This window comes from Zonotrichia leucophrys, chromosome 1A, assembly GCF_028769735.1.
Source record: "Zonotrichia leucophrys gambelii isolate GWCS_2022_RI chromosome 1A, RI_Zleu_2.0, whole genome shotgun sequence".
NCBI classification, from domain to species: domain Eukaryota; kingdom Metazoa; phylum Chordata; class Aves; order Passeriformes; family Passerellidae; genus Zonotrichia; species Zonotrichia leucophrys.
This window is the reverse complement of record NC_088170.1, coordinates 34988225-35009476: the sequence shown is the minus strand read 5'-3', so window position 1 is coordinate 35009476 and position 21252 is coordinate 34988225. Positions and strand designations below refer to the sequence as shown.

Below are 21252 nucleotides of genomic sequence, written 5' to 3'. Positions count from 1 at the left end.
GGGGTGCTTTTTGTTTTTCCTCATGTACTGTATTACTGTATCTGTGCTGCAAGCAGAGTATTTGACTTTCTTGTATCAGTGTTTGTATGGATTTTGAACATCCTGAACATTTTGAACATCCTGAATATCTTGACAAAAAAGTCTCCACAAACTTAGAATAAAAGTGTCTTTTAACTGTAATAATGTAAAAGAACAGTCATGTTGATATTTCAAGGAGGCAAGAAAAACACAGGGATGGTCTCAATTGATTACCCTTACAATGAGATTTCTGTAGCTGTTTCCACCGACTGAAGCACTGGCCATTTTAGTGTTTTACAGTACTTTCAACAAATGACTGCCTTGCAGCAGTATTTATTAATAACTATTATTACAGGGTTGTGATATTAATGTTTGTCAATGGCAATATTAATATTCATAATAATATTATTATGAATAATAATTATTACAGGATTTTAATATGAAAATTTGAAAAGTCTTTAATGAAAAAAGAAGTAGAAAATATACTTTTGATTGAAATAAACCTGCATAATTCAGACTTTTAAGTGTATTTGTATCTTTAACTTGCAGAATATATGGAAACAGGAAATGCAAGCATTTCAGAGGAATGCCCACTGGAATGTGCAGAACATCAGTCTTGCGTTTTGTCTCCAGAAGTTCCTCCATCTCCAAAGGCTAAAAGTAAATACATGTACTCTGTGAATGCAAAAGCTGCACTGAATTTCTCTTTAACATTCATACAAACTTACAAAGTAGAAAAAAATTTGAGAAAGTTATTGATATCAAGTCTGTTTTTTTTCCTACCATGAATCACCTATCTTGACTTACATACACTGTAATCCATGTCATATAGAAAAGCAAGGAACTGTGTTCTCAGAAAGGGCAGGTCACTAATGGATTACAATGTACTGCATTGTTTGATCTTAAATATTTTTGCTTTATCTGACCTTATCCATTGCATAATCAAGCAAAACAAAAATACTCAATATGTTGAAATACTCTGCAGGTATTGTTTGCATTTGGGTTAAAAATCGAGTTTACTTCATCCTCCCTAATGAGTGCATCTACCAATGGTTTTACATTTGGAAGCCTCTTTCAAAGGTCACAAATGTACTGCTCTTCCTTTTGTCTTCTAACACAGCTTTCATACACTGTACCAGTCACTTGTGTGCATGAGCTTTCATTTTATGTTCTGATTTACCATTTCCTCACCACAGCCACTAAAACAGGGCATGTCCTGAGTGTGGTGTCTTTCATGAAAGTCATCCACCTGTAGAACCAAACCTGACTTCTATCTTCAGTAATCATCCAGAATGAATGTAATTGACTGCTGGCAAATAACTGAACCTGTCCTTGGTTTTGTTGTGTGAGTTGTGGTGTTATTTTGCTTAGTAGTGATTTTTTTTTTGTTTGTTGGCATTGTTTGTTGAGTTTTTTTGGTCTTTTTTTAACGTGTTCCTTTTTTTTTCTTTAACATGTTCACTGGGAGAGTTTTTATTCATGAGAGAATGAAGCTTCCTGATGCATGTCAGGTTATGATCTTCATGGTAATAGTGAACAAATGCTGTAGTTCCTATAATATTTCCCATTGGGGTGCTTAACACATATGTGGTATGTGAAGATAAATAGCTCCTTTGAGATTAGCAGGATTGTGAAGCTAACTGTGCAATAGAAATGTCTGTTCTGAAATTAAGTAGCAAATAATTTTAAAATATGTATTACTTTTTAAAATAATAAGGTCATGATCTCACATTCCTTATTTCCACTTACAAGGTATAAATAATGTAAAACATGCTAGCTGGCTTTTGCTTGTCTATCCTGTAATCTGATACTAAAGCAGAGAAATAGTACTTGATCGTGCTTCCCATCCATCTGTCTGCCATTCACTGACAATCTAATTTCAGATAATTTAAACCAACTTTGGAAGAGGGATAGCAGTATCAATTACCTTTCTGTGACTTTCATGAAAATAGGGAGCTGGATAGAGGTTAAAGGCCCTAATTAGTACCTGCCCTGAAATAAATAGGTAAAATCTGTCTTTAATGTATTCTGGCTGCAATCAGCCAGACAGCTAGTGCACTCTCACCCAGAGTCCAGTTTTGTCGCACAGAACACATTCTTGCTTAGTAAGAAATACTGCAGGCCATATGTGGGAGAATGTGGGACTAGGGACATGAATGTAGTTCTGTAGGAAGCAGTAGTTCTTGTTCTTTTTTTAAAAATCACTGTATTGTGATTTTGGAATAGTTTTAATATTTAGGTATTTCAGTTCCAATTTTTAGTTATAATATTAATCTGGAATATTCTCAATTTACTAATTAAAATGCAGAATATATATAAACCCAATTATAATTTTGCTTAATTTACGAGTTTTGTGCAAAGCTACTATTGACTAAGAGTAGAAAGATTAAATGCTTTTAATTTACCACTTCTAGTCTTGTCTCTGAAAATTTTGGTTATAACTGGCTATGGTTATACTTTAAATATATTTTTGAGTATTTGTGTTTACTTAGCATAGCAAACAGCAACTATGAAAAAACTGAAACAAACAGAGCTCTAGACCTAGCAGATACAGTTTTATCAGTGGATTCTGTAGTTATGTGAACATACTTAGGTCTGGTTTATGTATGCTGAGCTTAATATGCTCACTCTGTTTTTCCTTTTCAGCATTTTATTTCCAAAGATGGAGTAACATGGAAGCATCTGTATTTTATCAAGTCTAGGCACTGCAGTTTTCACCTTATGGCTGTTGTAAACCTAGTTTAAAAAAGGGGTTTCTTACTTGCTCCTGGAAACTCTTGGTCTTTTTCATTTTTCATTGCTATTACTAAAGGTAGCTGTGTAACACACACACAGTACATAATCAGAACCCAATGTGGTTGATCATAATGAGTAGCTTTTCAGTCTGTGGAGGCCTTGCTGCTGCCAGTGGATTATTTGCAGAATGGTTAGCACTCAGTGTGTTTCTAGTACTTATTACGACAGCTATTTCCAATAGTGGTCCTCAGTATAGACATAGAAAGCCTATTGTCTTACTGTTCTGGCAGATTTCTTTAGTTAAGAAATCTGATAAATTAAGGAGAAAAACATGAAACACAGTGCAGAATGCACTAAGTGTGGGTTTCTGATAGACTGCTGTAGGGAGGCATGTTTTAAGCATGTAGGCTTTGCCCAGTATATTCTTCCACCATTCCATTTAATCCTGGGAGAGTGAGCAAGAATTATTCCTAAAGCATAGCTGCTTTGATGGGGGAGATATGCATTCTTAGTCACTCACAGTTTACAGAGCTTATGTAGTGTATTAATTACAGCAGCAAACATGAATCCAATGCAGAGTATGGGGTATTGATTTTGTATGTTTGTAGAAACTTTCCTTCCCTGGATTAATTTTACATTCTTGGATAGTTGCTATTTCTCTAAATTTTCAGGATTAGAAAACATAGAAAGGGTAAGTATATATTCATCCTAATTAAATGCAAGGTACAGGGCAATGCAGAAGTATGTAGATTGCCTCAAGCAAATTCCTAGCCTGGAACAAGATGCCATTATTTTTGAGCAGAGAATGGTGCATGAAGATCATTGTTTAGAAGATAAGGTATGGAAAATAATAGATGATAAAGTTTAAAGAATGTGCATTTCCTTTTTAGGCATAAATTACCCCGGTATTCTAATTACTGACTAATGGTGTGTCTGTTTTTAAAGGTGAAGCTGTGACTGGAGAATTATCAAAGCTCTTAGATGAAATCAAATTGTGCCAAGAAAAGGAATACTCTTTTGAAGATCTGTCTCATACACTATCAGACCATTATCTGGAAAATTTTAGTAAAGTATCAGAGGAAGATCTTATGACCAGTGGAAGCCAAACCAAGCTTAATGTAGTAAGTAAGATGGGATACAAGGACAATGTATTCAGTTATATCTGATTTATTTATAGCACATTCAAGAAAGAAATAATAAAAGAGTGAGAATAGTGCAAGGTAATATTATAATAAAAAAAATGTAACATGTGCTTCTTACAGATTTAAAATGTAATGTTCCCTTCATTTCTCAAAGGTATTGCTTAGCACACCTCAGAATGGCATTTCATGTCGCCACTAATTCAGGTTTCTTGTTTTGAGCATGGTGAGTGCAAGGAAGGGGTTTTTTTGTGAAATCAGTGGAGATCAGTATGTTCAATACTGAATGCTACATGTTAACAGAATCTGATCAGATATGCCCCCAAAAGAACCAGCTAAACATCCTCAGTTATTTTTCTTCTACATTTTATTACTATATAGCTTTCATGGTGGCCTAATGGTATTGAAGATTGAATCTCTAATACAGATAATTGTGGTTGTGATACTTCAGTAATTTCCAACTACAGTTGAAGATAACTTCATTGCTATTAATATTATGAATAAAGTAGTCTAGGATTCATTTTTTCTTTACTGTAACAAGGCTTTTTTTTTTTTTTAATTGAATGCTCTTCCTCATTAGGTTTCCTGGTTTCAGCTGGTTTAGACTGAAACTTAAATTGTGACACTAAATAAATGTGATTGCTCAGGGAATAAAGCAGAGAACAAAGGAAAACTGCTAAGTTCTAAATTTCAGTTAACGTTTTTCGTAAGTTAAGAAAAATTATGCTCTCTTGTGTGAGGAAAACCATGGCAAGTTAAAGACTTTCACGTTTTGGAGGATTTATTATGACATATGTAGACAAAATGAGATTTATGAAGATGCGTAGCTACCCTGAAATGCAGTAGATACTTTTGAAAAGCCCTTCTAGATGTTTGAATGTTTAGATACATAACTCATATTGAACTGAATTTGAACAAGATACTAATCCCATTTAATCATTTTTAGACGCTTGTCTAGTGTCTCTCTGAATTTAGGTGCTAACTGCTATTTAAATCTTCTCAGCTGCTGTTTTGCAGAAAATGTATTCCATATAAATCCGTCTGCTCAGGCCTAAATGAAGTACAATATGAATAGAAAGTATTCAGACACTAAATCTGTAATTTCTGCGACAGGGAAATATAAAGGTAAATTAGGCAGTATATTTTCTAGATATTTAATGTATTTTGAATTGAACTAGATGTGGAAACAAATCTTTGAAATTGGAGACTGTTTGAAGCATTTTATGGTGCTTTCCTGCTGGGGCATCCAGCTTTTCTTTTAGCGAAAACTGTAGTCTAGATGATGGCTGTGCACTCCCAACATGAAGTTAGGATGGAGGGCAGAATATTTCCCCCTGCAGTAAACCCAGCTATACAGATCCGTATGGAGAGGACTCTTTGCTGTGATGTGAGATTTTCCTGTTTGTTCTAAAGCAGCCATTTCATTTTTAATGTATTTTAGGGTTATTCAGTCTGTTCAGAGGCTACCTTGCATTAAAAAAATGGAAGTTGCTTCCATTTTTGATACACCTTTTAATTTTGGGCAGGTATTGCCTTCCCTTTGTGTTTAGGCTCCCTGGGTGATATGAAAATTACCATGCTCTATAAGGGGCCATGAAAGAGTAATTGGGAAGAAGCACTAAAGTGAAGAGATATGTGTAGCTCTGAAAATGATTGCAAAGGTGAATGCTGCCAAACTGCTCTGGGGGCAGGACCAGCAAGTGTAGTCAAGGAAGATGTGTGACAGTACAGAGATAATTGAAGAAACTTAAATGAATATTTATGTAAGAACATGAAGATACAGAGAGAAAGAAGTGAAGATGTCTATAGATGTGGAGAGTCAGAAATAGATTGCTTGGGTATGTATTAAAGACAGATTCTTGCAGCTTTTTCTGACTTAAAGTTTTCTCCTCCATGGGAAGCTTCTGTAAGAATCTCAGTAGGTTAAGTGGGTTCTTATATTTTGTCTGCATTTATTCACCTCATATTTGCCTCTACTGCACATACCAAGACCCTTTGAAAGTATGGGCAGCCAGGACACCCTATGGAGTCTGTCTGGAGCGCAGATGCTTTCTGCCTGCTGGACTGGGTGTTGCCTTTCTCCAGCTGGAGTTACCAGCTCCAACAGAGGGCTGGAGCAGTTACTTCAGGTTCATATCAGTTCATATTCAGGTTCATATCAGCAGATTTTTCCTAACTTTCGTTGCTGGCTGTGCTGGCATCAGCTCTGAAGAGGTGTAGAAGTTAACTCCCCATTGATAATGTGTTAGGTGGTGCCATTTCCTGAAACTTATGTCGATTCCAGAGACTATGACTGTTGAAGGCTTTTCAACTTCATGTAGTTCCGCAATCTGAAAAGTTTCCAAATCCCAAGTCATGCCACTTTGTGACCCTGAGGGAGATTCTGCAAAGGCACTGGCTGCTTGGAGACATCTGAATTTTTTGCATCATGCTATTGTTTAGAGAAATAGGGGGCCAAGTCTGGGGAATTTCTGATTTGAATAGTAACTTGTGGATCATAAACTTAGGAAGCTGGAGCAAGGAGCATCAGGAGCCACCTCCTGAGGATAGCATAGGCTTGGGAAAGAGAAGACATCAGGAGGCATAGTGTATTTCAAAGCATTTTTTTAAACAATTGGCTCTTTTCAGGAGGGCCAAAACTGCTGAGACTAAATGAGGTTATGGTTGATTTGGGACTGTAGAAAGGAGTGTCTGTCTACCCAGAATGCACAGGCTGGAATTCTATCCTGAATTTTAACTGCCAGCCTCTATTGTTTGAAACAGTGGGGCTCACAGTTTTTGTTTAGTGTAAGGATAGTGTGAATGCCTACTTTTTAATACAGTAACTTGACAGTAAAGGCTTCATCTGGAAAAGTGGTGCTCAATTCTGACCATGGCATAGGGGTGAGTTTCCATTGGTCGTATAGTCTCCCAGATAAAGTACAGACATCAGGCTATGATCCCTTCTAGTATTGTTTCTGCATTGTACAGCCACTGGAAAAATACCAGTGCAATCTGAAGAGCAGGACTTTGGATGCCTTGTTCACAGGAACATTCTCTTTTCTTTTCTGGTCTTGGGCATCTTGCATGGTTTGTTGCCCAATGATAGAGCACTTGGAGAATTCTATACTTTCTTTGAAAGAAGTGGGTTGGAAGTCTTTTAGGTTAAGGACAGAATGGAATCCATTCCTCCATTTGCTGTATTATTAGACAGGTAGTCATCCACCAACATAACAAGTTGTTTTGGAATGTTTGTAATAAGGAACTACTTCTTTTCATCTAATTTTGCATTGAAAACAATACCTGTTTGTATTATATGTTTCTGTTGGCCAGGTGTGTGATTTGTGACAAGGCATTAAAACCCTAGAGGTTTATGTGCTTACAGTATTTTCAAGTCAAATCGTAAGCAGAGTTTGCACAGGTCTGAGGTTCAGTGAAAAAAAAAAATAAAAAAAGAAGCTTTGGTTTAGTCTTCCAACTTCCAAATTACTAATCAGCTTTGACTCTTAAATTTCCTTGGGACATGGAGGAGCTGACTAGGAAAATTGGTGGTGAGGTGGAAGGCGTGACATCTGGGAGAGGGAGAGTACAGTAGAGCAGTAAGTAGAAGTAAGGACAGTAGCAGTACACCCATAGTGTAGACATGAATAGGAACAGATCTGGAGATGAGTGAAAATGTCCCCAAAGGATGCTTCCCTTCCAAAAGTTGAAAGGGGAACTGTGACAGAAGAACAGATTGTCTTAGCTGCCTGAATTGGAGGGAATGATTAATGAAGAGGGAGGAAAAGACTGAATGCTAACAGCAGAAAGTCAGATGAGAGTAAGTTAATGTTATCTTTCAATTTGAAGAGTACGTTATTAAAGATAAACTAAAGGAAGTCAAAGCTGCACTGGAATGTCATTTTTAAATGTTTTCTTTTGCCACTCAGGCTGTGTTTGGTGTGCTGTTGTGTAGATATTAATGCCATGTTTCCTAGTCTGCCTTTACCAGTCATTAAAATATGTACATTACAACATAGCATGCAACGAGCCCCTATTCATTGTCTCCACAAAATTAAAGGCCAGATTGAACACAGTTTTGCAATTCTACTTCAGGGAGAGCTCCAAAAGGTGTTCATACAGCTATGCATCATTTTAGTTGCCATTTCTAGTACTTCTTAATTACTTGTATGCTGGGTGATGGTCACTTCATAGATTTGTACTTCCAGTTCCTGTCTTTGTTTTTCCCATTTTGGCCATTGTTACTTGAATGTGCTTTTTAGTTGACCTATGTATGCAAAGACATGGAAAGCCCTGACTGGTGCTGCACAGGCAAGTTTGGGAAGCTTTATACTTGTGTTTTGCTCAGCGCTGACATATTACAGTTTTTCTGTGTTCCCTAGATAAAAATCTTTCGAAAAAACTAGAATTTGATTGTTCCGTGAGTCAGAAAAGCAACTGTGCTTCAAAACACATTTCAGAAAACATGAGGTGGAAAAAAATATACGAAAGTCCTTGATTTATATCACAGTTCATTTGGAAAGGTGTTTCCTTTTCAAGCTGAATTAAGTGTGATTGCAGTTTCAGGTTTGTTTTTTTTTAAAGTATAATTAAAAAAATATTTATTTTCCAATAGATGGCAGTCTGGTTCAGTAATTTCAAGAACAAAAGCAACCATCTTATATAAGAGTTTTCCAGCATTTCTCGTTGCTGTGTTAAAATTGTGCATTTTAACACAGTTGATAGTCCAAAATGCTTCAAAATGAACACCTTAAATTCCTCTAGGAGAAAAATGTATGGAACATCATGACATACATTTAAGCTACAAAATAAAACATCAGGACTAAATTTAGAAGTGTATCGTGGCGAAGAGGTTATACACCAAGTGTGCATTCAAATGATCTGTGTGAATTGAACAGCAAGCAAGACAATTTAAATAGGTATAATGTACAAAGCAGGGATCCTGAAAAATTAAATGTGTCAGGAAAATGAACAGAAGATTGTCAAAGTGTGTATTGTGAGAATCCTGAGCACCCACAAGAAAATTGCTTTAGATTCCTGTCTGTGGCATTCTAAAATCATTGCCAGTTTCCTGTCAGGTGTGAGATACCTGTGTATGCATTCATGTCAGGACTAAGAATTCTAATTAAACCCAGAAATGCACCAGCTGTATTGCAACGTATTTGCACATTGTGTTCTTTAAAAAAATAATATCGGAAAATAAAAATATGGGCTTTTTCTAAGTGTAAGAAATTCCTATGGATTTCAAAGAATATTTGACTTTTTACTTGCTTTGGACAGCCTGTGACTGCAAAACAAAAAGTAGAGATTAAGAACTTCTCCACTTGTCTGTGTGTGTAAATATACATTTACTAGGTGTACGTGTTGGATACAATAAATCTCAGACTTTTTCTTTAGTAAACTTGATGTTTTATTTGAAAAATGTTTTCCTAAAATTCTCTCTTAAAAAGACTTCATCTTACTCCGTATTCAAAAGTTTATTTACATCTTTATTTTGAAAAGTGTGGTTTTCTTTTCATGTAGAAACCATAAGTATTCCATATTTTTTGAGAACTCCTGAGATTTTTTTGAACTACTACAAATTTTAAAATGTGCCACTTCAATAGAACTGAGGCTCCACATTGAAGTATATTCTTCAGAACAGTCTCTTTAATCTTTTGTAGTAGGTGGTTGCAATGTTTGCTTTTACATTTATGCTGTTGTGTTCAGAAGCATGACAAAAAAAATGTGTTACTGATTTTCAAGTGCAAATGCAATATCTTACTGTCTTTGGATTTGTGACATGAGTTTAGATTAAAGAAAAAGTTCTTGAGAGTTTTCTGTGTTCTTAAAAGCAGAGTGTATGTTAAAAGATTTTGCTTAATTACATGGTATAAATACTGAGAAACTTAAAATGCCCCCAATTTATTTTTTTTAAACTGAAGATAGTAAAACCGTGTAGTAACTGCACTACAGAGGGATTTCACACAAGTGGCAGCAGCATATCTGTTTAAATTTAATGTGGTTTTATAATAGATAATAAAGGCTGGCAGCAGTAATTTAAATTTAAACATGAGGAAAGGTTCTGTGTAGTCTCAGGGAAAAGATTTGGATTTCATCACAGGCATATAAATGTCAGTTTCTGTCATCCAGAATGGGAAGTTGATACTTGTGCATGTTGAGAGAGTGGAAAAAAATATATGTAAAAATATAATAAGATTGCTGAAAAGAATGATGGTACATATTCAAAGACACAATTTTTACTCTTATGTCAGGATATCAAGAATATGAGGCTATATAACATCAATAAAACTATAATCGTGTCTGGTTTATATCTAAGGAGAGATTCAAAATCATAGAATTATGTGGTTTTGAAAGTTGACTAAGAATATATTAGAGTGGGTAAAATTTATGCATGGTTTTTCAGAAGTCAGTTATTCTGATTAATTTTTTTCTGTGAAGAAAAGAGCAGTTATTTTTTTATAAAAAGCACAGGATTTTTTTATTATTTCACAAAGTAATTGTTAGAGCTTGTTGAATATTGAAGTAAACTGTTTAGTAGCATTACTCAAGAATACTGTTTTGGTTTTTACTTTTGATATAACATTTAAATAAATAATGGCTGGGTTGAAATATAATAGCTAAGAGTGACCAAACATGCTCAAGTAAAATAATTGCTGTCTTGGGCCTTTAAAAACACCACACACTTGCATGCATTATTGAGAGAGGAATACAGAATTTCAGAGAAAAATGGTGATGAGCAAGTCAGATGTGCAATGGCTTACTAATGAGGATACAGTAAAAACACCTTCCAGAACAATTTTGCTTGCTTATTCATTAGGGAATAGTAAGATAATCAGGCCTGATTGTATGGGGCTTCAAGGACAGAAACAGATAAATTTAAATAATTTAATATAGTAACACTTGGTGAATTTGATAATGAAGCTTCAATGCATTTTGCAGGTATTTATGATGTTTTGAGAGACAGTGTTTGGAAGATCATTGCTTTTGAATTCCTTTTTTATGATAGTGTTAGATAATTTTAGTATTGCTAAATTATGATGCTGCAAGAATTTTATATTAAGTTGCTCTTTTACCCAGTTCAGTTATGAATCCTATTCTGCAAGTATATACTGACTCTTATTTCTATGAGAAGTGAAAGTATGATGACCATCTCTCCTAGGATATGTAAACATAATTTTTGAGATTCCCTTGTTGAAGAGGTCTTCCCACACTCTGAAGATAAGATTATATAACTTTAAAAATTTATTTTAAAAGCTACCAGCTCACTAAAAACCATCTGCTACTCCCAATTTCTAGTGCACACAGTAGTATTTCCCACTGAGAACTGTTGCTGCTGCTCCTTTTTTTCATTAGATATTTATAATGGGACATCCAGTACCAAACATCCACTTGGTGAGTGTGGAATTATATACTTTCCATAAATTGCTTTAAAAAGGATTTCTAAATTCTGTTTAAACATGAACTAGTGATTACAAAGAAGCAGAAGGAAACCAACTGAATACAAAATTTTTCCCCATCTTTTAGGCTACCTACCTAGTGAAGGGGAGTTCAGACTTTCTAAAAGTATCCTTTCCTAATGTGTGTTCTGTAGCTATTAAAAAAGATTGTTCTGTATCTGTAGGTTAGGCTATGCTTCAGCACAGTGTTGTGAAAATTTACGTTAGAGGGGTCCTAATAGGAGCTATGTGGAGCTCTGCACAGAATAATTTGCCGGGTATCATGCTTCACAGCTGACTAAATTAGCCTGCAGCTCCCTGCTGCTGTGATTTCGGGTAGAAAGATTGCTAGCCAGTCCTCCCCTGAGCTGCACAGACCTACCCTGTGAGAAAGCCATTGCTTGTTTAGGAATATAAAATCTCAAAACATGACAACACTTAGTATGATTTAAACTACATGGAGTTAAGTATAACTAGGAGAATGTGCTGGCCAAACCACCAATTCATTTAATCTGCATTAAAAAGTACCTGCTCTTTTTTCCACTAGAATGATTTTCTAGAATATTTAAGCAGTCTGTGCAATTATGTGTGTGTGGCAAATTCCTTGACTATCAGGTACTAGCAGGAAAATAGCTTACAGACAAATGCATCTCTCTGAATGCTGTTATGTGTTCAGCTTGCAGTGGTGAAGCCTGAAGGTATCTAATCCTTTTGCTCCAGTCTGTCACATTGTTTACCATCGTGTAAAACCCTGTATTGCTTTTTTGCAGAATGTGTGCTCTAGACACAGGCATTTTCTCTTATTGGCTGAGTTTATGCTTCCATTTATTCTTATATGGTAAAATCTGATTGAGTAGAAAAGACCAAATGCTTTGTGCACACCCTTCGTAATTTGTAATATTTCCGGCTTGTTCTTTCTTAAAGCTTTCCTTTTCCTGACTAAGTAATCTTAGCATTTTCTTATTTTGTATGTAGGTCTTTCCATGCTGCCAAGCACTTTCACTTGCCCTGCTGTGGACCCTTTCATCTCAGCTGAATCTTTTACATAAGGACCTTGGATATAGGTTTAGAATTTTTTCCATATAAAGTAATTATAATACAAGCTTTTCAGATCAAAGAGCTTGTTTGTCTTTGTGGTTATAAAGCTGTGTGTAAATTTGGGGTGCTGTGGCAATGATTAGCAAAATATTGTCTACTCAAGAATTCTGTTTGATAGCTAGGTTTTATTAACTTGACTACAGTAGATTTTTTTTTTTTTACAAGAACAATTTTAGTGCAATACTGAGCACATATGTAGAGTCATCTCTGTTTCATTATACTTAGATGAACACCAAGGATATCTACTAATCTCAGTAGGATTAGCCAACATCTGAGGGCTCTGTCAGAACTGATCCTGAAATCATCTCTCCAGTATGAAATATATTTGCTTGCATTAAATATCTTTTTTTAATATTACTCAATGCTTTAGAGAACCTTCTTTCTCATCTGTGTTTCATGAATTTTTTTAATATCCTTGAGCTGCCTGAGCCATTGTGCCACTGTTGCCAGTGCTGCACAGCAGAACCCCTTCTCTTTCATTTCTTGTGCTATCCTCAGGGTCTGTCATCCTGGGAGTATTCAGTAGTGTACAACATGATGCCCATACTTAAGCTGGAGTCTCCAGCTTCATTTGGGACCTTCCAAGAGAGTTGGGAAGGAGAACAGAATGAGAAGATAATACCATGACATTTCCACCCAGGCAGGGGACTTTTTTAATGTTAGCATCAACTCTTTGTGATATTATTATAAAGCCAAATTGTCAGGAACACTAAGTTATTGGTAACCAGAGTTGCTTCCCTCAAGAACTGACATTCATTAGAAGTTTGTAAAAAAAAATCTGTCATGAACTCCTGCTCTCCATTTCCCTTGGGTTTCTCCTGTCCTCAGACTGTTCTCCAGTGTTCCAGTCAGAATCACAATTTCAGATTCTCCTTCACAAGAGAACAAAAAGTTCTTTTCATCTTGCTTGGTCTTCTCAAAATACAGGTTCTGCCTATGTGATTTAGAGCATCGCAGGTAGGAACACTGATACTCCAAAGGTGTATTGGTTTATCACATTTGAGCAATAGAGTATGGAGCAATGTACGAGGTCTAGAAGGAATTTGAAAGACTTTGCTGACATTTAGGTAAAATCAGATTTTAATTTCTGAAACATATTTTTTGCTCTCTGGAAAAACTGCTTTTGGTAGAATATAAGAACAATGAGCTTAGATGTGTAGATTTGTTTTTCACGGTCATATATATATATTTACCTGAGGGAAAAGATAACTGAGTTAATAAGGAAAGAAGGACCTATCCTGCAATCTAAACAAAAAACACATTGTTCTAGAACATTTTAGCTTTTGATGTTTCTGCATTTTAAGAGATAGGAATTTCTGTAATAATTTACAACTCTTATCAGCAGGTACCAGGTTGTCAGCAGGTACCAATGCAGGTTTGATTGTTCTTTAAAATGCATAGGGGTCTCCGAATAAATGAGTGTTATACCTACACATCAAGTTACAAAGAGTAGAGGGGAAAAAAAAGAAATATTTTTGTATATAACTCAAGTACAACTCAAGTCAACACTGATTTAATGTCCATTCCATTAGTGTAGGAATTAAGTCATTAAGCTTGGAACTTGCAGTGAAGGCTGATGATCACCATCTGACAGGAAATGCATGAGAAAAGTAATGACTGTATGGATATGTCTGTTGTTTTCTGTGGTGAGTGGAACAGCATCATTTTGTCCCAATGGTGTAACCAGGAGATGGAGCCTGCTAATCCATCAGAGCCATGTGAACTTCTACAGGATCCTAAGGGGTGGGGATTAAAGGTATGGTTTCAGTATATTTGGTTCTTTTGAAGTTCGCTAAGTAGGTACTTTCTTAGAAGCTGCAGTCTTGCTTTCTTTTCTTTGCCTCTTTGTAAGAGGTATACAAATAATGCTAATGATAAATAATGTGCATATTTCACAGGGCAAAATGACCACCCATGACAAGGTAATACAGAATAATGCTCTCTTTAAAAATTGTTTAGTAGCTGAAATTATAGCATTGGGCAATTTGTTTGGACTACTTGTTTAATTTCATTTTTATTCTATCTTAGTGGCTGCAAGCAGATTTTTTTATAATAGGGATATAAAATAAATTCAGTATTTTTTTCCTTAAGTTTTGAAAGTTGACCATTCATAACATAGAGTTTCATTGTATTCTGTTGACAGATTTTTCCAGCCCCTGTTAATAAGCTCAGCAAGTAGAAAATGAATAGAAAAATATGCTGGACCAGATTCCTATACCTCTATAGAATATAACATCTTGAGGAATTCAGTTAAGGGCCAGTGCCTGATATTTAGTATGCATTAGAAAAGTTTGCCCATACATCAAGAGCGTGCTAGAAAAGCACCCCTTAGCTTTTCTGTGACTTTATTATAACTGGAGTTCTTGCCTGACTTCACTGGTATAGGTTTTTAAACTGAAATTAGAATCAAAAACCAGATTTACTTGATGTGTTGTGTCACATGATGCACATGTCGGTCCTTACAGCAGTTTCTTTATTTTTCCAGAGAAATGTGAAGGTTGAATGACTTACACAATTTTTGAATATGTATTTTCATTCCTCTTGTCTTAGCCTCTATCCTTCCTAAACTTACCAAAAGTTTCAGTTTAGTGTCATGAGGGAAAATCTTAGGAGAGGTTCTACCATTTTATTTACTTCAGTAATTATTTGAGATTAAGCAATTTGCATTAATACTACCACTATTATTTTTGTTGATATTGGTGCTCTGCCTAATATTTCTGAAACATAGGCTGTTCCTAATCTGCAAAGAAGCAGCCTCAATACTGCCTTAGACAAAAATCATATTAAAATATAATTACTTTTTTATTGCTATGCTGGTCTTTCTTTCCATTGTTAATAGTTTCCTACTTACGGGTATTGGAATGTTTATTGCCTTGCTTTTGTCTCTGTCAGTGGTGTTTCCTTTAAGAAATCTAAATAATTTTAACAGTTCACAATTGCTTATTTAGTTATTGATACCTCCTGAGAAACATAGTGCTTCACAGGAGTTATAGATGAAAGCCTGTTACTGACTTTATCTGTATTTTATAGGAACTTTAAGACATTATATTATGAATGGCTGGAGAAAGAATTTAAATATTAAGTCTTCAGCTACTTATTAATGTGTCTGGAAAAGAACATAGAGGCGTGCTTGTACTGCAGTGGATCTGAATGTGTGGTGTTGAATTTACCACAGGCAAAAGGAAACAGTACCAATGAGCTAGCACAGAAAAAGCACACCCTGTCCTACATCTTCTGGCAGTAGTGGTTATTGAGATTACTGCAGTGATATCACTGGTTTAACTACATAAGACAGGAAAAAGCAGCAACTTGAAGTATGTCAACTTCACACTGGGAGATTTTCCTATTGGCCATAGCAAAGACTTTGCCTTCCTAGTGAAGGTGATTTTGAATGCTGCTTCCACGTGCCGTGTAAATCCGGCTGCATTGAGAGCTGCTCTCTAGTTGATAGTGTGCTGCATCCTGATGGGATGTGTGTGATCTTTTCCAGCACCTCTAGAGAAGTCTGAGCCATTGCTTGTGCTTCTGAGAACAAAAGGTAGATTATTCTTTGGCTGATCTTTTCTAGTTAGGCCTTCAACTTTTGTGCCTTCTAAGACATTTCAGCTGTCTGCTGTTCTACTGTGTTGTGTTTACATTATGTTTAGCACTTGGCTGCCAATATGGCAAACCACAAGTAATTTGTTACTGCTGGATCTGTAAATCACATAGCAAAAATGCTTTTCAAAGCTCTTTTGATTGTCCACTCTTAACCAGCATTCACCTTCAGATGACTAATGCTGTACTGCATATAGTTCTTTAGATTGCCTTTGACTATTCAGGTAGGATTTTCTTTTATGTTCTTTATTAAGGCAACAGCAGCTTAATGGAATAATAACTGCGTTTTCATTGACACATTTCTATTGAGAATATGTGTGCTAAATAAAAAACTCTGCACTGGAGGAGTAATAAAGTGGTGACTTCTGCCTACTCTCTTGCCACCTGATTTTTCCCCTGCTTTAATTTCTCTTCCTTCTGCTCTATTTCATGAGAAATAATGTGTTTTCTGTAAGTTTCATCATACTGCCACCCACTTACCCACCCTCTCTTTCACAATTTTAAAAAAGGAAAAATGCAAGGTTTACAACTGATTTTCATGGCAATTACATAGCACTGAGATTTTCAAATGTTATATGATAACATTCAGATGGTATAGGGCTGTTAAATACAGAGATGCCTCTGTAACTATTCTTCAAGCAGTGTTTTCTCTGAGATATTTAAAGCCAAAAGTGATTTACATTACTTTGAATTATGATTTTTTTCCTTTATGCAAGGGCAAATATTCTGTAGCCTTTAATTCTCTTTAATATTTTTTAAATTATTAACACTTGTTTTTTCTTTTATGTGGGCTCCTATGCCCTTCATTATCAGTTTCTTCTTTTTCATCTGGTGGATGAGTTTTTCAGTGAGTCACATTTTGGAGTGAGTCATGTGCATATTGATTCAGGGAGATGCAAAAGTCTGTCATTAACATGAGAAATTCCATTAACTTAATTGCAACTGTTCTTGTGGTTAAATTTCAAGACTTAAGAATAAAGGTACCAAATTCCTTCCCATTTTGCACAGCCCATATTTGTGTATAGCCTTCCTTACATACCAACACAGGTCAAATCTACTATGCCTGTGGGATGGAAAGGCATTCCTAGAGATGCATTCTGTAGCAGAGTGTCCTTGCAGTCTTTATGACTTCCTGGGTGAATTCTATTTTAGGGCTTTATGCTTCATATGCTAAGTTCTTTTTCATGGTAAAGTAAAGTACTTGAAATGCTTTGACATTAAAAATTTAAAATTAAGTGTGCAAATAGACTGATTTATTAGTATTAGGTATGTGCTCAAAGTTAGACAAGTATTTCAAACACAGGTTCACTTTATTTTAGCTAATGTTAAGAAAGAGAAATTAATTTGGCAGTTCAATCCTGTCCCAAACACATATATTAGAGTGGAGTAAGTTATGGAAGTGCCTATGTTTTGATACATTATAGAGAAGTAGCTTAATCCATATATTAAACATATAACTTTTATTAAATCACAGAATTCACTGAGTTGGAAGGAGCCCACAAGGATCATCAAGTCCAGTTCTCTGGGCCTGCAGAGAGCCATCCCCAAGGCTCATACTCTGTGCCTGAGACTGTTCTCCAAATGCATCTTGAGCTCTGTCAGGGTGTTGCTGTGACCGCAGTCCTGGGGAGCCTGTTCAGTGTCCAAACACCCTCTGGGTGCAAAACCTTTTCCTGATATCCAACCTAAACCTTCCCTGACACAACTTCAGGCCATTTTTTTGGGTCCTGGAACTGATCACTTGAGAAAACAGATCACCTATTAGGTTTTTAAATCCTAAAACTTTTGTTTTATGAATGGTTTCATCCCTCTATGAGAGTAGTGCAAAGATTAAGAATCATCTTAATATTTGTTATTTATGCTAAATGCAAGGATGAATTAAAATTTCGAATGTATTGCTCTACTTTCAATACATGTCCAGATGTACTCATTTTATAATCTCACTTTTACTTAAAATTTTGACCTTATTTAGTGTTCATTATACTTCCCATTTGGTTCCAGGATGTATTTCCTGTATAGTGTCAGATCCTGCTGTGGTGACAAAGTGATTTATTTTGGGGTGCTCATGATAGGTGTCAATGGCACTTGCCCACTGAGGGGCAGCAGCTACACAACCACAGAGTTGGGTGTATATGTGAATGTATGTGAATTAATCACATTTGCCTAGTTAAAGCATCTTGTGTTTGCTATGTGCGGTTGTTTCACTTGACTCTACTGACTTCAAGTGACAGGAATTTCTCCTTAGAATCAGATATCACAGTGATCTTGAGTTCCAGGGGTGTAACTGCTTCAGATGTGATGTTTCTTTGGGACCCCCAGTCAGAAAATATCACATGAAACTGGGCTGATGGCAGTGGTGTAGAAACCAAGATTCCACATCTGAGACTGCTGGAGCTGGGATTTGCAGGGTACTAAGGCTCATATACCACTGAGAATAGATACAGAGTCTCCCAAAATGATTCCTGATGTAGCCCAGAATTTGTGCAAACTCACCTTTGGTTTCAGCATAGGCAGCAGATCAGGAGCAAAAACTCATCGACCCTCTTGGAGATGTTGAGATAACATGGCTAGCATCCCACAGGAATTAAGGCAGAGGCAGGTGCAGAGTACTTTTCTCCATCATTCTTCTGCTATAAGTACAAGACTGTCTTTGCCTTCCTGATTCTTTGCAGAATACAGGAGGTGCAGTCAAACTCTACCCACACTCAGAGCGAATGAAAGAGATGCAGACTCGGAACATGTTTGTGAAAGAACAGCAGCAGATGTGCAGTGTAAGGTGAAAGACAAAAAAATGAGGATGGGAAACAGAAAATCATTAGTAGGGAGAAGGCCTTGGGGGATGTGGGAAAAGTGTGCCCAGGCTCCCAAAACCTTTCACTGTCTGTGAGACATAGGATGTATGTCATAATTGAGGCTCCTCCTTTTCAGGATCCTTACTCAGTCTCAGAAGGGCATATTTGCTTAATGCAGGGATGCTGCTGTAGAAAAATAGTAACTGATTGTGTTATTTGCCATGCCCTAATGCTCTTTTTACTTCTGCATACCTCAGGCATTTTCCCCTGAGAGCAGCTTGGGCAGCAGCAGGGGGAGCACTGAGAGCACAGAACAGTGTCCCAGCTCTTCTGTCCCTGGCTTGACTGCTGCAGCTGCTGGGGACAGCTGTGGCAGAGATAGACCTGCTCATCCAAATTTATAGAAGAAATTCAGGAACAGTTTCCTGTTCTATTAGTTATTAGTAATAATAATGTCAAAATAGAATACTAGATAACAGACCTGTAATTTTTTGCTTTTATTTCACAGTGTAAGGTACATGTCCTTTGGGCCAAGGGGAGTTAGAAGCACATCTCTGTTAGGATGATAGAAAAATACATGTTTGACAAATTATTTCGAGAGAAGAAACTTCCTACTGACCTCATTGTTTCAAACTGAGTGACAGCACTTGGCTTATCAAATGTCGGGTTGCTTTCTGCCTCCCATAAGCAGAGCAATATTGCTTTCTGGATTTTATCTTTACTGCTCCATTTAAAAATATTGTTTCCTAACGAAGATAAATGATAAGGGAATGTTTGTGTCTCCAGAGCTATGATGCAATAGCAAACAGTAAATGTCCTGTTATATAGCAGATACTGTTTGAAAGGGTACATGAAATACTTCTGCAATTGGATGATTGTGAAAAAACCACATACAAGAAGTAAAGGTTTTGATGTTTGGTTTTAGGTTTCACTGGACTAGTCCAGGAAAGTCTCCTTTGTATTCTGAAACAAGGGAATTGAGTGGCAGTGTCTGCTTAGAAATGTCAAGGCAGAAAGCAGACTAGTCTTCAGTAAAAGTTGAGAAAAATGGAGGGACTGAAAGGACATAAGACATCTTTTATAATTTATTGTATTCCTTAAATAAACTTATCTAGGTAATAAGGTCATATGTTAGATAGGAGATGGTTAACATTTGATAAAAAGAAGGCCATACGTAAAGGTATTTTTGTATGTTTTATACATGGTGTACAACTGCTGAGCTGTGAACTTGGTGACTGTAAATAATAGTTAAGATTAAAACTGCTCTCACCTTCTTTTGTTGTTGACTTTTAAGAGTAGAACAGACTTGCTCTGCTTTTTCTTTCTGTATTCATCGTTTTCTCTGTTGATAAATATTGCCTTGCTCTCTTAGATTAGGGTAGAGATTCCAAGTTATTGTGATAGACAATATGATGTACATACATGTTTTGAGAATGAATAGGCTCTTTATAAAGTGTCCTTCAGTCTAAAGTGTCCTAGTACCCAAATCTTTGCCATTTATATAGATGAAGGCATGAAAAGGAAGGCTTCCATACCTAAATTTTGGAAGACATGATTTAGATACTCATTAAGTATGAAAATGGGAGATAATGTGATAGGCTTAGTAGTGTCTGAAGAAAATTTGTCACTAGTTGTAGTGGTAGAATGTCCTTATGCTAGATCTTACTACTCTCTCACTGCTGTATCATTATTATTCTCTCTTTACTCAGAGAAATTACTTTCTTAGCCTTTTACTACTGCAAGCAATGTCTAATACTTGATTCAGTGTTCCAGTAAAAAACAGAACTTTTAATAAAGCTTTAATTCCCTATTAATATCTTTGCAATTACTCTACCAAATTTTCCTTTTGCATATCATATCTAACATCATGTAACATCGTGTAAGGTTTTCTGTCTGTTCTGTTGAGGATATATGTTGCTTATCCTTGTCTCTTCTAACTTAGGCAGAAGTTCCCTTACTGAAGATTAGTACTGCAGTTTATACTGGCTTTGCCATTTCATAATGTCTAATTCAATTAATTGAGTAGCTGTGATTTAGATGGCATTTTAAACTACATTTGTTTGGGTTGTTTTAACTCCAAACAGACATAAATAAGAGGTTCTAAATGGTGCCTGTTTTTCTTTAGTTGACAGAAATATCTTCTACTCTGTTTATTTATTTATTTTCTGAGAAGTGGGCATAAATAACTTTAGTTTTACTAAAACTCTCCCTACAGGGCTATATCAAGGCTTTCCAGTAGCATGCACAGAATTAGATTTTCATGTTCAAAGGACCTCTAAGGAGGCAAAATTAAATTATACAACAGAACAGAAAAATTAGGGAGTTCTGGGAAAGGAATGAAGGCTGTGAGACATTAACAGGAAACTGTGTGGTCTGGGTTTGGAGTTTTATGGGTTTATGTGACAGTCTGAGCTCTGTGAATGGATTGTAGATTTTTCTGTATCTCGTTTGCCT

The 21252-nt window shown here is 36.0% G+C and overlaps 1 protein-coding gene across 5 annotated transcripts in view; it reads left to right on the top strand.

Moving 5' to 3' along the window:
* ANKS1B (ankyrin repeat and sterile alpha motif domain containing 1B) overlaps positions 1–21252 on the top strand; it is a 415189-nt gene that overhangs the window by 74485 nt on the left and 319452 nt on the right. For all 5 annotated transcript variants that reach the window (XM_064702134.1, XM_064702132.1, XM_064702136.1 and 2 more), the window contains exons 7-8: positions 568–678; positions 3700–3875. In XM_064702134.1, coding sequence (XP_064558204.1) covers positions 568–678; positions 3700–3875 — 287 coding nt within the window. The remainder of the gene's footprint in view (positions 1–567; positions 679–3699; positions 3876–21252) is intronic.